The sequence below is a fragment of the Tachypleus tridentatus genome, chromosome 4, assembly GCF_004210375.1.
Source record: "Tachypleus tridentatus isolate NWPU-2018 chromosome 4, ASM421037v1, whole genome shotgun sequence".
In the NCBI taxonomy this organism is placed as follows: domain Eukaryota; kingdom Metazoa; phylum Arthropoda; class Merostomata; order Xiphosura; family Limulidae; genus Tachypleus; species Tachypleus tridentatus.
Window position 1 is genome coordinate 37838627 of NC_134828.1, and position 16186 is coordinate 37854812.

Genomic DNA, 16186 nt, shown 5'->3' on the forward strand with positions numbered 1-16186 from the left:
TTATAAATTGCAGTAAGTATTTGTCAGCATAATATAGATTTTTTTTTTGAAAATAACCTTATCCCAATAATTCAAATAATACCTTTTGAAGCACTGAAAATATACTTCATGTGGTTTGATTATTAGAGTATTCACCGAAACTTATGTAACATATCTTTTGAACTAAATAGAACTCCCAGAATACAGTAAATAAATGTATGATAGCAAAATACTTTGAACAAATTATTTATTGTTGTGGTACAGTCTGTCATTAAATATCATATTAGTGCATTGTAATTGTAACTAGATTACAACAACTCTGTTCTGCTAGCATGCATGCTTGTAACCTGCACATCGTACATTTTGTATTCATTGTAAATTGAGATCTTTAAGGCTATTGGACTAAACTTTCTGTAATGAACTGTGTTGATTAAAAACTTGACAGTTTTGATTTATTATTATTGTAGAGTTGAGTCTTCAAAGTAATATTATCTCAGATTATATAAATTTTAATTTTGTTTGGCTTGGCAGCATTACTCTCTGATCCAAACATTTAGCTTTTCTTCTGTTCCTGTTTAAACAGCGCCTGTAAGAATTTTTGTGTTGCTTATACAATAATCATTAGTGCCAAGCTGTGAAAATAATTTCCTAATTTACGATTGGTTTGTTTAAAGAATACCAAAAAGTTGGTAAATTCTACTTGAATTTTCAAGTTGAAGAGAAACACAAGATTAATCAAGAGCATCTAGTCTTTAACTGTTTGTTTTATTTTAGTATGTACAAATTTGTCACTTTGAAGTTGGCCATATAAAAAATAACAGCAGCAAAGAACTTAATAATAATCCTTGTATGATTTTTGTTCTTCCATCTATGACTATAAATCTGTTAGAATGTTGGTTATATACTGACTTTCACCAGAGAAGCTCACATGTATAAATTTACAAATTTATTATTTTTTAATTCTTAATTGTGCTACTATGTGAGTAAACTAATTGTTGCACTATACAGTGTTTTGGTTAATAAAATACAACTAGTGAACTACCATATTAATATAGAAATTGTAAATCTACATTTATCAGCTGTTCTGACAACCCTAAATTAGGCATACATGTATTGATAATAATCAAAATTTCTCATCAGTGTTTCAATAAATAAGTAACTTAAATATGATCTCTGTGAACTGTTTATCTTTGTGTATCTGTAATTATGTTTTTCAGGTTTTTCATTTAATTCTCTCTTCAAACTTTACAATTAATTTTTATAAGTGAAGAAAATTCTTTGTTAATACTAATTAACATCTATTTCAGGGAGCCTATTCTCCATTTTATGGAAGTCCAAGAACACCCTATCGATTTAAGGTAATGTATCTGTTGTGAATTATTCATCAAAGACTGACCTCATCAAATGTTTTTATAGTTAGTTTTTTAAATTTATACTCCTAATTAATGAGATTGTATGTATAAAACTCGTGTCTTATCCTCTGCTCTTCAGCAAAGGTTCTTATGGTACTCTCTGTGCTGTGATGGCTTTTTAACTACTAGTTCATTCAAAACACAATAACAGCAACTTTTTTAATTGGCACATTTCAATTTTACTAATTACATTTTTTAAAATATAAATCTTCCTGATGATAACTTGATACTAAAATATAAACTTGTCTGCTGTAAAGGTTGCTGTTATTTTATTTTGAATTAATTACCCTGTTCAGTAGATTCCTCACTAAACATTAACCTACACATCGATTTATTTTAATATTTCCTGATTTAAATTAAAAGAACTACTGGAAATTAAAATTTTATTTATGGATAAAAAATAAGTTGTGCTTTTAAAAACCATTTTGTATTTTACTCAACAAATATTTTTGTCAGGTGGATATATTTGAATAACAGAACGAAACCGTTATGTTTTGCAGTATCAACAGTGGTAGTACATTGTTAAGCAACAAAATAAAGTCAAACACAATTGTTAAACAGGGAAAAATTTAAATAAGTGTAATTTTACACCAGATTATTGATTAATCTTTTTTAAAATAAAGAGCCTTTTAGCTTTTTTTCATGTTTATATTATCTCTGTGAATGATTAAAATTTGAAAAAAAAAAGTTATTTTAAGCCATGTACCCAAAGAAAAAGGAAGGAGCTTTTTAAGTTGTTATTTAATCTTGCAGACACTTGTTGGCAGGTTTTGCAAATGTAAGAATTACTATAGTCGTTACATGTAACTGGATATAAGGATCCTTAAGAACCCTTGTCAAAAAATTTGTGTGATAAAATTTAACCTTGTTTTTTTACTGTGACAAAGGAAAAATTCCCAGCTGAACACATTATACATAGAAAAACAAAGTTTTATAGATGGCATTTGAAGGTTTAGGGACCTGTGGTACAACACATTGAAAAGATGTTTTTTCTAAATTTTTGATTATATTTTTAGGATTTATTTTATAGGGATGGTGAAGTTTTATTTATATCTGCACCTTTCAAATTTAAGTTCTAAGATCTACATTTAGATCTGTATTTTAATTATACATGATATATATAATTTCTTAAAAAGTGAATGTGGGTTTTAGTGAAGTGAGTTTTGTGCTTTTGTATTTCTGAGTCTTGGGTTATTAATTATTTTTTAAATGGTTCAAGTATAAATTTTTCTTTGTAGAAAATGCAACTATTGTACCAGTACATTACAGCATTTTTGGTGTTTATTCAGAAGATTATTCCCTTGTCGATGGGCCAAGTGTCAGACACTATATTATGATTGTTGACTTCATTCAAAACTTTATTGAAACACTGTTTTATGAATTTATGTCAGTAAGTTTGGTATCATATTGTAGATTAGATTATTGTAGATTATTAAATTTGTAATTTAAATATTAAAAGAATATGCTTAAATATTGACTTTTGTAAGGCACATAGTATGTTGAATGTAGCATTGGTTAAAATTAGATGTCTGTGATATCAAAATACTAAAAATATAATTTTGTATGAATTATAAACTCAAACTACCAATATTGATAAGGTAGAATATAAAATGAAAACTTTATCTTTTATTTTGCTGAGATATGTTTTATGTACTGAATCAAACACAGTGACCACCTCCTTCCATTTTTGGAAATGGTCCTTTATATACACTTACTTCAATATATGAAATGTTAAAAACCATTTGACAGCTGAGAATCTCCCCCTTTGGGTTTTTACCATTACTTTAATCCATTAAAAGGCTAACACATTCTTTTGAACCAAGATTTCAAAGAAGTAGGCTGTATATAGTATGCTCCGAGTTTCATATTATATTAAGACCCAAATTCAACTTAGTTATTAACCTTGATAAATTATATTGAAATTCTGTGGTATCAGTATAGTTATTTATGTTTTTTTTATTTGACAGTATATATATATATAAATATAAAAAAAAAATAGTTTGTTTCATATCATGCATGTGAAAAATTTTTGAAGGCTTAGCAACCTATGTCCAACAGGAACTAAGTTAAAAGATAGTAGCTAGAAGATATGATTGTGTGATTTACTTTTAAATTTATTGCTGCATGTTAAGAAAAATAAATTTAACAATTATTTCTAAATAGAATTAATTTATATGTATCTGTATAATATATAATAATTGAAATGTGACTGTATGCTAAAAAATAAGTCCACCAAAATATGACCAGACAGGGTCACTTTGTAAAGATTAAAGGTCAACTCACATTATTACTGGGTATGGTAATGAGTGCATGAGCATCTTGTTAATGCAAGTTATGTAACGTTAGCCACGCACGACTGGTAGGTCGGTATAATAAATATATAGACACACAACGTTATGAGATTTTCAACCACTTAGACTAAACATTTGTATTTTTGTGTTATAATTTGTAGTAATTCTAGCATGAAAAAAAAAGAATAATTTATATTTATTTTTTATGAGGGTTATAAGGTCAGTCAAATTAATAGGTCCCAGATCCCACACAGTTAGGGTAGAGAAAATAACAGTCCAAATGTTAGGCTTTACTGAAAACAAGCATTTGAAATGTACTTAGAAGGTTTTAGATATTACACAAATTATATTTAATATATTTGAGAGAAAAATAGTTTTTAATCATAACATGAAATCACACTTGGTCTAGTAATAAAACATGATATTTTCACAAACAAATCATAGATTACAAGTTTTTTGTGCACAAAAATCTTTTAATCTTCACTAAAAGTCTACCAAATGTTTTGAAGATACACATACTGTATCAAAAGTTATAGTGTAAATACTTAATGTGTGCAAATGTGTGTACAAGCTTGCATATTATATTCAGCCTATTGTGAAAGGGTTTGGTTATTTTAGTGTAGTTTAGTGTATTAATTGCATATTTTGATTATTGTTTTATTTTATTTAAAATAGATTATTTTAGTATGTTATACATTTCACATTAATGTCAATTTGTATAATATTGATAGCTTTTAGTGTTCATATGTGATGCTTCTTAGGTCTTTTATTTGCATCATTTCTATGATATTTGAGCATTTCTGTGATTGGTATGGCCTTTCTTGCTTTATCCTTAAAGATGTTCCATTTCATTTCAGGAATGTAAGGTCTCCTGCCATATTTTGTTCTTCTGTGTTTCTGTGATATAACATACTGTGAACTAATGTTGTAATAATGAAACAACTAATTTATTGACTGTACATTATTTTTGCAGAACATTTCATCATAGTCCTTGTGTATTAAGTAAAATGTTTGTTAAAATAACTGAAGACTAAACCTTCAGTCACAAACATAATGTTTGTACTGTACACACATTTTTGTTTTTTTTTACAACTCAGGTAAAGGGTATGTATAGTAATTTTGTCAAATGTACAAATTTAAGGTTTTTTTATCAGGCATTTGAGCTTGTCACTGCTTAATTTGAAGATGTCCTTGTCACAGAAACTACTTTACTATTGCTGAGGATATAACATTTCCTTTGGAAGTAATGTAAATTGGTCTTATATGACATTTTATCAATAAAATTATATGACTGAGCCATTGCAGTTGTTGTAGTTTTGGTACTGAAGATATTATTTCAAAAGATGCTTTAACTAGTTGTAGTGTTACCATCATGATGTAGTTTTCAAGTTCCACTTTTGAAATTTAAAAACTTAATATTTGATATTTTATATTTGAATGATTTGCTCCACTTCTGATAATTTTTCCATTTGATGGATGGTCTGATAAAAGATGTTTGTGTGCTTTATTGCAACCATGTTTTCTTTTACTGGGTTTTCTAAACCTGAGAAAACCAACCATTTATATTAATCCATAATTTATTTGCATGCAATCATCGAATACAGAGACTGCACGAAGGTCTTGATTTCGATAAATATCGTTCCTGTTTACTTGAATATTCTTATTCTTCAAACAGTAAGATAGTGTCTCCCATACAACATTTAGGAATAAGCTTACCTGGACTAGTTTTTACGACTTCTTGTCATCATTGTATATTGCATATAAAACATAGAACTTCAGCTTTCTTTTATTTTGGGAGGGGAAGTTTCAAATAGATCACTGTCATATTACTGTCTTTGTTTGATCTTAATTTGACACTATTTATTTACATAGACTTTTGTGCAGCATCTTAGTGCCTAAGCTTAGACTTGTTTGACCTCTTGATTTTACTTCAGGGTTGCATAGGAATACCATATTTTCCTAAAACATGACTATTAGTGATGTTTAGTATCATAGGTTATATCTAAGTTTGTGCTGGGACTTGTAAATGTTTCTTCTGATGCACAAAGTGTATGTAGATGTTTCTATAAAATTAAAGTATTAGCATTAAATTTGTCAGATATTTTCTGAATATTTATAAGTTTTAATATTTTTTAATTTTTATTTTTGGAAATTGTGGTTTTCTTTGGAACATTTTTATATTGACAAAAATCAAACTACTTTTTACTATATGCTTTATACAGCAAAGTTTTGTTGTGATAAATCAACTTATTTTTTATTTTTGTTAAAATAGCATCATATGTAATTCTTGAGTATACACATATGTATGAATCACTGACAATCAGTGATAAAAACTATTCAAATTTAAGAATTAAATAATTGAAAACCAGATGTTTTCTTTTATTATCCAGAATGTTTCATCCTACACATCAAACAATAGGAATGTATTAATCGTTGATAGAATTATATATTTTCTAATTTACTTTATTCTTTTGCAAAGTAAGTTAGCCACTGATGTAACTAAAACTGCTAAATAACTGACATACTTAATTTGAAAGACTCAAAAATGAAATGTATTTAATTGCTTGAGTATACCATACTCTGTAGCCATATTGTCACTGTGCCTAAACTGTTGGTAGGTGCAAGTACTTAATAATTTATGAAAATGAATACAACATTCAATTACACATTATAATATTAATGAAGAATCTACCAGTAGTGAAAGACTATAGCATGCACTAATGTGAAGCCTGTAATTTGGACTGTAAATTTCAGTTCTTGTGATGTGATTATATATGTGCCAAAACTCCTATTTTAGGTGTCTTTTAGTGCAAACAGCTATTTACACTGTTTCTATATAAGAACCTTTACATTCCTTGTTGTAAGAACTTTAAAATTTTTTTTTTGTGTGTATACTGCATTCAGATCACATGTATGGCTCATTATGAAGATTGAAGCATACTTGAAGCATAGGATTAAAAAGAATATTAAAACTGAATCTCAATATTGGTTAAAAGTCCAAAAACATGCAACCTACAAAAGTCATTAATATCCATTATACAGTTGATACACAAAGTTGCAAAATACAAAACAAAATGGTTGGTAGGTTTTTCAGAATTTGTTGATAAACTTCAAAACCATTGTATCATGTATAAAATATATAGCTCTGTATAAGGATGCAAATTCACCCATATTTTTTGTCAAAAAACATATTAAACATCAGATCTAGTAATGTAGATATAATTTGAAAATTGTTCAGTGTGGATTCACTGTTTTTATCTTCCATAAATTTATGTAAGCTAATTGAGTACACATGACTGGTTTCCAACTACTCAGATAAATTTTACACACCACCTAAGTTTCAAGTGGAACCAGTTAATCTGATGTAATCTGTGTCATCAAAATCTTATTGATTTGTGTTGACTTTAAAAAGTACTTCCCATACACAGATGTAAAAAATGTAGTATCATCAATATTTTAGTGTTTGATCAGGATAATCCAAGAAGAACTGTAAAGATTGTTCATACAATTGTATATGATCTCATCATTTCATGTACTGAACTTGGTGGTAAAATAATAAAGCAATAACTTGGAACTACAATTCCTGAAAAGACAATTCAGTCTTGGAAGAAAAGATTTTCATAGTTAGTGGATGGGTAGGTAAAAACTGAAGTGCAAAATTTGCATAGGGGGAAAAGTTAGAATTGTGAAGGAAAATGAGGGATCACTTAATATTTAGAAGAAAGTATTTAGAGGCATGGGCTATCTTCAGAGCACCCAGTAGGCCAAGAAATGTTTACTGAAGGAATCTGGGTCAAGTGAAATGTATGACAGTGATGTTGACAAGTAACATAATACATTCTTTGTATCATATGATGACAGTAAATTATTTCATAATGTCCTTTACGTATCAAAGCGGGTTACCATCGATAAAGTCAACAGTTTACTTGAGTTATAGAATTTGAAAAATATCAAACATAAGAATTTAAGCTATGTAACAATGATATACACTCATGCTTAAGTAGTTATTCGTTGGTTGCTTATAGAATAAATCCTTCAGTCCAAGACATATCCAATAATCATGGATGAAAGCAGAAACATTTTTATGTACATATACGGTATGTGAAGAATGGTGAAGTAATAACAAAATTCTAAACAAATGCAACCACTGAGATTGGAAAGGCTAGCACCATTGTCAGTCACCTGATAAAGTATTATGAAAACATTAAAGATGAATTGTCAGACCTGGAAATGTGGTACATATCAAATCTAAAACAGAATATAAAACACAGATTCAAAAATAGAAGATGGGGAGATTTTTAAGGACTTTAGTTTCTTGATGGTATATTTGGGAGGTACTGGATATGTTGTAGGAGCTATTGTGGCACTTTCACTGTTATATGGGATTGACCAAACAGTAAATGTTCATGGTAGTCTACAGGGGTAGGATGAACAAAGAGGAGAACAAACACAAGTCAACAAACTCTTGGGCAAAGGAAAGTTCAAGCAAGAATGGTTCATGCTAAAAGGTATGGTTTCATTCTCATACAAACATTGACCTACTCAGAGTCTGTGCCAGAAGGTTATACAACTTTACAAAGAAGTGATATCTAGTTTGCACAGTTGTGTACAATAGCTGGTACAATAGCTGTTACTAGTGTTGAATGGAGGAGGAGTTTCCATACCTAACATAGAATAAAATACAAATGCAAATCTTCCCTGGAAGCATAAACTCTAGACAGTCTTTTGAATATTCAAATGAGCAATATTTTCAAACTATAGTTCAGTTAGAGCAGTTATGATATGGGTTACAAAAAAGGAAATAAGAAAGGGGTGGATTTGTAAACCATGTTTAGGGTTAAGAAGCCAAAGGAATGCTTCAGCTCTTATAGGAGTTGTTGAACAGGTACAATATATTAGTTTAATATGTGAAAGTTTTTCAAGTATAATGTTCTTAGTATTCATGCACAGGAAATGCTGGAATCTTTTACATCGCAGAGTGTGTTAGCAGTGACAGAGCTGTAAAAGCTTTTTTCTACCTTTAGATAGAAGACTACCTCTATGTGGCAGAGCAGTGTTAAGACAATGATTTGAACATGTATCCTTGTTTCTTCTTTAAGTACAAATATTTAGTATAAAGCATAAGTCTCTAGTATGTAAGAAGAACTTGTACTTCAAGGAGAATGAAAAAGGTGGATTGTTCAAATACTCATGCACTCAACTCGGAATCTGAAGGTCGCAGGTTCGAATACCTGTCACATCAAACATGCTGATCGACCTAAAATCTTATTCAGAGCTCTGAAATACCTTATTTTACTATTTTAGTGCAAGTGAATCTGATTAATTGTAAATATACTTGTTCATTAATGTTTAATGTGACTCTGCAATGAAACATTTTAAATGACTTAAACATATAGAGATACCAGTACTGATTGTGTTGAAGTTATTCAATTAACTGTTTTCGTGACTCATGTTTCTTGAGGTGATTAAGTTATAACTGTGATATCATATATGTGCAAAGAATTTGGAAATTGTACATAAACAAGTTATCACAATACTATTAACCTGATTATTAGTGGTACTGAAAAATAACAAATGGTTTCAGGAGGTTCAAAAGCATTGAATATTCTTGGAGGTGAAACATTAGGTACTTTTATTTCTATGTAAGGAATTAGGATATTTTATGTTTTTTTATTAGTTTTCTGTAACATAATTATTATAAGTTATAAATTAGGAAGTTTTTTCCAAATGAGGAGACATCCGTGGCTCCAAATTCTGAAGTTGTGGCTTGAAGATACATAAAATTGGTGGATAGATGATTCAGTTTCATCTCGGTGTTGTAGAACAACTGGGTTTAATGTAAGGTTCAGGACTTAAAAAATGTTTATAATTAGTGCATTATAGAGTGATGAAGTAAAACATTAAGATATACCTGTAGGTAGTCTCCTTTGTCGCATCACTGGAGTATATAGAGACAATCCAAAAACATGCTTAAACAAACAAATATCTGACTAATAGAAATAAATACAATGGTTTCAATCTTTCCATATTTATGTCTTGCAAGAATAACAGACTTTGATTAACTTTTAAAACTACATACTCAGTATTTAATAATCAGTAAAGCAGATACTCAATGTAAACCCAAACATTGCTATTTTAAATGCAAGTCAAACTAAAAGCCACAAAGGTTTACAAAATTAGCATATTTCATGTTGCATATCTAAAAATAATGAAGAGTAAACACCTTCCAAATACTAAAGGTTTTAAAAAGATGTAGACAGGTGTAACCTTATAAAATAGATACCAAATATGGTAACAAAGAATTGTTCATTTGAAATTAGGTTAAATAAATTTTGTTTCTAATCACCCCATTTTATATTTTTCTCATACAGGATGCAGGGGCTGTTCAGGTTGATGAACGCCTTTTGAATAAATTGTGTTTACAATTTCTGACGGTTGATGAAGGTCATATCTGGCAGCTTCTGAAACAGTAGGTTAAATTCTAATGTTTTTTTCAGGTCTCAAGAATAATCAGTAAAATCATTTGAATACTGTAAATTCACTTTTGTGTTTCCTGTCACTAACACCCAACATGGCCAGGTGGTTAAGGCACTCGACTTGTAATCTGAGGGTCACGGACTTGAACCCTCTTCGCACTAAATGTATTTACCTTTTCAGCCATGGGGACTTTGTATTGTGTTAGTCAGTCTCACTATTCCTTGGTAAAAGAGTTGGTGGTGGGTGGTGATGACTAGCTGCTTTCCCTCTAGTCTCACACTGATAACTTAGGGATACCTAGTGCAGATAGCCCTCATGTAGCTTTACACGAAATTCAAAAACAAACAAATGATTTTCTCACTAGCCAAGTAAGCATGCAAATAAGGGTACCTGCTTACAACTTAAAACTAAAAATAGATAAGAGTGTGGTTAAAGATTTTAATTAGTTAAGGTAATACTATTCACAAGTAGATTTTTATGAAAAAATCCTAAGCATAAATTAAAGTTTTGCTTCACTATGACTGTAAAAGATCATATATATCATGATTTATATTACTTTATAGTTTAGTTTGACACTCATTATGTTTGTTTTGTTTAAATGTTTTATTTTAACACAGTTGTTGGGAAGTAGTTACTTTTTTATAGAACTTATCTATAAAAATAGAATTTTTCTCTTACTGTGGTTACCTCTGGTCATCCACTTAGTTTTCTTTTTTTATGATAGTGAAATAATATTTTAAAAAGAGAGTTTTCAGAAAATTAAAGTTGCAGATATGGTATAAAAACTTATTTATAGAATGTCTAGATCAATTAGAAAAATAAAAACAAATTATCATCTTCCAATTTAAGTTTTATAACCTTTTCATGTAGATACCACAACAGAGAAAATGTTGTACTTAGTGCTCTGCTGGCAGAGGGCCACCCTCGTGCTCAAACTCACCCCATGGCTTATGAACATTTAACTCCAAAGCTACAGAAAGTAAGTACTACTAATTATTTTTTAACTGTATCTTTTGCAAAATGTTTATAGGTGAGTGTTAATATGGGTATTGTAAAACATATAATTTTGATAGTTAGTATAATTTCTAAATTCGTTTTTTTTCCAATCAGTCTCTAACCCTGTTTTAACTGGTAAGCATCTTTCAGGTGTCAAATGCATTCTTCTATATCACATTTTAAAGAAATTTAAGAAATTTTTAACTAAAATATTTAATTTATATTTTGTCATTGTGTCTCATTTACTTAGTGTAATTTTCAAGAAAATTTAAAAACTGATCTAATCATTTCTGGCAGCTCTGAAGGTCTTGATTGTAAACTGTTCATTTATGAATTTTCTTAGAATTGTTCTTCCAATTGCAAGATAAAGGTTTTGTTTGCTAAGAGATTGTAAGGATCCTTATTTTTCAGAAATTATTTTAAAACTATTTGTGGAAAGACTCCAAAGTAATCTAGACCTAAAATATTACTTAGAAATTGTTTAAAATACATATTACAAAAAGTATGTTATAATTAAAATTATCATACTTTAAAATTAAATACACAAAGTAAACAGAGTTGAAAAATATTAATTAAGCAACTGTGTGAGATTTAATATAAAGTGTAAACTACTGCACATGTTGAGAGACCTGTCAGTAGTGTTTAAGACAACACAGTGATCATGACAAGTTCAAATATTTTGAGTAAACTGTATTATATAATGTTAGATTGTATTCACTCATCAGTTGGGTACTGTTAATATTAGCAGCATTTAATTGTAATTTTAATAGCTGGGGTAATAAAATGAAAGCAACTTGATGCAAATTAGATAAAAAAATTAAGTTTGATGGGAGGTGTCATGTCAGTTGGTTAGTCAGTCAGATTTTGCTAGAAATAAAGAATATTTAAACCTTATGTAAACCTTATCATAAAGAATGCTTGGAGAAGAAGACTGCTAATGAAATTAAAAGCAAAAAAATGCTGAGTGAATAAGTATTATGGATTTTTAGAACCAATTATTTATAGCGAGCACTGCAAACTCATTAACCTAAAGTCACATGAAATCCATAACTATTGTATCTGTAGACATAATAAACATATTTGTTTGTCAGAATCTGTCGGATAACCTTGTTCTAGAATAGACAAAAATTAAATGGTATAATGTTGAAATTAGGAGCTAGTCACAACAATGAATAATAATGAGGATGTTGCTGTGGTGTTTTTGTTTTTTGCATTTGAAAATTGTTTACACAACAGTCATTTTGCTTGATAGAAAAAAAACTTTTGAATTGCTTTGTTGACATTTTTTGAGGTGGTTAACTTTCTGTCATCAGTTAAACATGAATTACTCATAGTATGGATATTACTAATGCGTGATCTAATGATTATAGCCTTCAGTCTTTTCTACTTACAGGCACATAAACTGGAAATTGAGACCCACTTGCCACACACCCCTATCACATTATTTTTACAAATTACCAATAAATTTCTTTGATGTTTGGTATTACATCATTTATTACTGTTAGAAAGACAAAGTGTTACTCTGCTGAATTATGTTAAATTTAGGTTAAGTATTGAAAAGAATTATTTTAACTTTTATGTCTTAGTTAGAAGGCTAGTTAAATAATATTTAAGACATTGTTTGATTTGCGTGTATGCATTATTTTGCATTCTCAAGTGAATAATGTTCTACTACCACTATTACAAAAAATACAACTTACATTTTACCTGCAGGCTGATAGCCAGACAGAAATGAAGCTGATTGCAAACACTAAACTTCTCATTTCTTTGGTATGTTTTTGTTTGTGGTTACAAAATAAACAAATACTTAAAAATGAGAAATTTATTAGGTTATATAAGATTAGGCTATGTTAGTTAGTGATAAAAATAATAAAAAACTTCTCTATAAGGTGTACTCATGAGTAGCTAGTGCATTACATCATTCAATACTGTAGTTTGAGTTAGTTTCCAAATTGTGATTTGTAACTTGTATTACGCTATTATTAGTTAGACATGGTCAAAAGACTTATAAAACAATAACATAAAATAAAATCATATGTTATAAGTGTTTAGGATAAGTAATTATAGCTTTTTGTTACAATCTGTAGTCATTCTAGAAGGTAAAAAGAGCAATTTGGACATATTTATTATTTTATCTTTAGTAAAAATCAGTAAACAGTATGATTTATTCATGTACAAAATATAAAGTTTACTGCCAAGCTTGTCAAAGTTTGTAAGATACTTTAAGTAAGCTGGATTTAACAAACTGTTTCTCAACCATTTTAATCTGTGAAAAAGCTACCATGTTCTTTGGAACCAAGTTTTTAAGGAGGTTGGTTGTCTTTAATCTACTTGAAGTTCCATACTTTTTAGACTCAAATACAGGTTAGTTATTAAGCTTAATAAATTATAATGGAATTCTTTGGTATCATTATAGTTATGATTTTTTGGTTATTCAACTATATATGTAAAAAACCTAAAAAAAAGTATTGTTTGATATCTTTCTCATGCCAAATTTTAAAAGGCTTAACAACCTATGTCCAGCAACAGCTGAGTTCAAGGGTTGCAGCGAGAAGAGATAACTGTTTACTTTACTTTTTGAATTATCATTCTATATTTTAAGAAAAGTTTAATAATTTATTTTTAAATAGTAATAATCTGTATACATGTATATTTATAATTCATAATAATTTAACTGTTACTATATAATAAAAAATGCTAGTCCACTAAAACACAGCCAAGACTGGGTCAGTTTTATATTATTCGATATAGTAACATAAGTGCACGTGCATCATGTCAATGCAAGTTATGTAATATTACCTAGGGATGACTAGAAAGTTAATAAATATATAATGTTATGAAACTTAAGTTACTTAAACTAAACATTTGTATATTTTTTTATAATATGTAGTAATTCTAGTATAGAAAAAGGTATAATTTATATATTTATTTCCTAATTCCTTCTATGATTGTTTTGAGGTCGGTCAGATGACAGACCCACCATAGCGTATACAAAATAACATAAACTATGAAGATTTACTGAACACAAACTTTTGAAATGTTTTTAGGATATTGTAGATATAACACAAATAATATTTGAGATTTTTGCAACACAGAATATTTTTTAATCACAACATGAAATCACTGCACTCAGACTGGTAACCAAACAGACTCGATGTTTCTGCAAACAAATCTTTAGTATAAATGTTTCATTAAAAAAATCTTATCTTTTGCATACAAAAACTTGTAATCTTAACTAAATGTCTACCAAATTTTGTGAAGGTACACATACCGTATCAAAAGTTAAAGGGTAAATACTCGTGTAAATGTACATGAGAACTTGTATATTATAGTGTGCCCATTATGAAAAAACAGCTGTAATAAGTAACTAATTTAGTAATTATAAACATCATCACTGAGGTCATGTTTGTGCTTTGAAATTACTAAGCTGTAGAAACTTGTAATGATGTGGAAGTTTGAGATATTCTAAATAGTTGAAATTAAGAAATACAAATTGTACACTTTTATCATAAGGGGAATTTTTCTTCATACCTAGTTAACCATTCGTAATTGCAGAGTAAGTAAATTATACTATTTACACCATTAATGAACTTAAAAATACAAAAACTTGTAATCTTGTGTTAAAATTAAAAATATTTTTTCTTTTTTTCTCAAAAATGTAACTTTGTGTATTCTCTAAAACCTACTAAATAAATTTCAAACTTTCTTTTGCCACTAAAGCTTTATATATAACTTTATACAATGTTAATCAATTTGGCTGATCTTGTAATCACTAAAAAGAAGAAAATATAATATCTAAATACCTTTTTCTTCCTAGAATGACTCCAAGTTGTAATATGAAGCTCCATAAGCTTTACACATACAACAATAAACACTTGTGTGTACTTAAATTATATTTGTTATTGTCCTTTGAACCCTGTTTGTGTTGTTAAAAGTTATAAATCACTTAGCAAATGTGTTTCTTATTTTATGCTATCAAATTATATTATGTATGAGCTGCCTTTGAGTGTACCTCAAAGAATTTTTATTACATTATGTTTACTTACCTCACATTCTAACCTGAAATAACGTAAAATGTTTCCTGTTTTTACATTTTAGTTAGTTCTATAATAATAGATAGAGGATAGATGTGAAAAATTACATGGATTTTCTTTCTTTTTTTTTGCTGTTGACTATTTATGACAGTTGAGCTACTTTACTAACGGTAGTACTGCAATAAATAGTTTTTATGTAGTTGAATAATGCATCAAAGAACACAGAATATTAATGTGCAGAAAGTAGACAATGTTCCATAACTTTAACATTTTTTAACTTTTTAATGCTAGAGAGAACTCTGAAATTGCCTTCACTGATCAGTGTGCTTGCTTGTACCCTTACTTGTTCAAAGAAGTTGTTCATATTTTATGTTTATGAGCATATGTACATTTACAGATTGTAATTATAAAGAATGGGTGTGTATATTAATAATAGCCTAGCCCATATGTGTGCATCAAACATTGTGTTACAGCTGAAATTACACTTGTAACACATTGGTGAACAATGTAGTTAAACATCATCAATGCAATTGTAAGAAGGTCTTTCCATAGTGTTTTTTTTCTTGGGGTCTTGTATGGCCTGGTGGTTACGGCACTTTATTTATTATCTGTGGATTGTAGTCTGAAAACCCTATCACTAAACATATTTGCCATTTCAGTCATGGGGGTGTTACAATGTGATGGTCAATCTTGGTATTTGTTGGTGGAGTTGATGGTGGGTAGTAACTTTCTACTATGTGCCTATTACTTTTACATTAGGGATTGCTAGCATAGGTGTAACACTCAAGTGGTTTTGCACAAAATCCAACAAAGAATTAAAATAGTTTTTTTTTTTCTGTGGCAAAATTGATTCATGAGAATTATGTTTTTAATTCTGTAAATTTTATAGATCTTTCATGATTCTTCATTTTACTAATGAAGCCACAAATTTTGGAATCTTAAAATCTATAGAAACAATGCTCTATAAACCAGTAGTTGATTATTTTAAACAGATTCC

General features: G+C 28.9%; 1 protein-coding gene across 6 annotated transcripts in view; it reads left to right on the top strand.

The window, feature by feature from the left end:
* Nucleotides 1-16186, top strand: part of LOC143248872 (uncharacterized) — a 91415-nt gene that overhangs the window by 35203 nt on the left and 40026 nt on the right. For all 6 annotated transcript variants that reach the window (XR_013027240.1, XM_076497737.1, XM_076497738.1 and 3 more), the window contains 3 exons: nt 1287-1337; nt 10054-10151; nt 11030-11138. Coding sequence is in view for 5 of the 6 variants with exons in the window: in XM_076497737.1 (XP_076353852.1) it covers nt 1287-1337; nt 10054-10151; nt 11030-11138 (258 nt within the window). In the remaining variant the exon portion in view is untranslated. The remainder of the gene's footprint in view (nt 1-1286; nt 1338-10053; nt 10152-11029; nt 11139-16186) is intronic.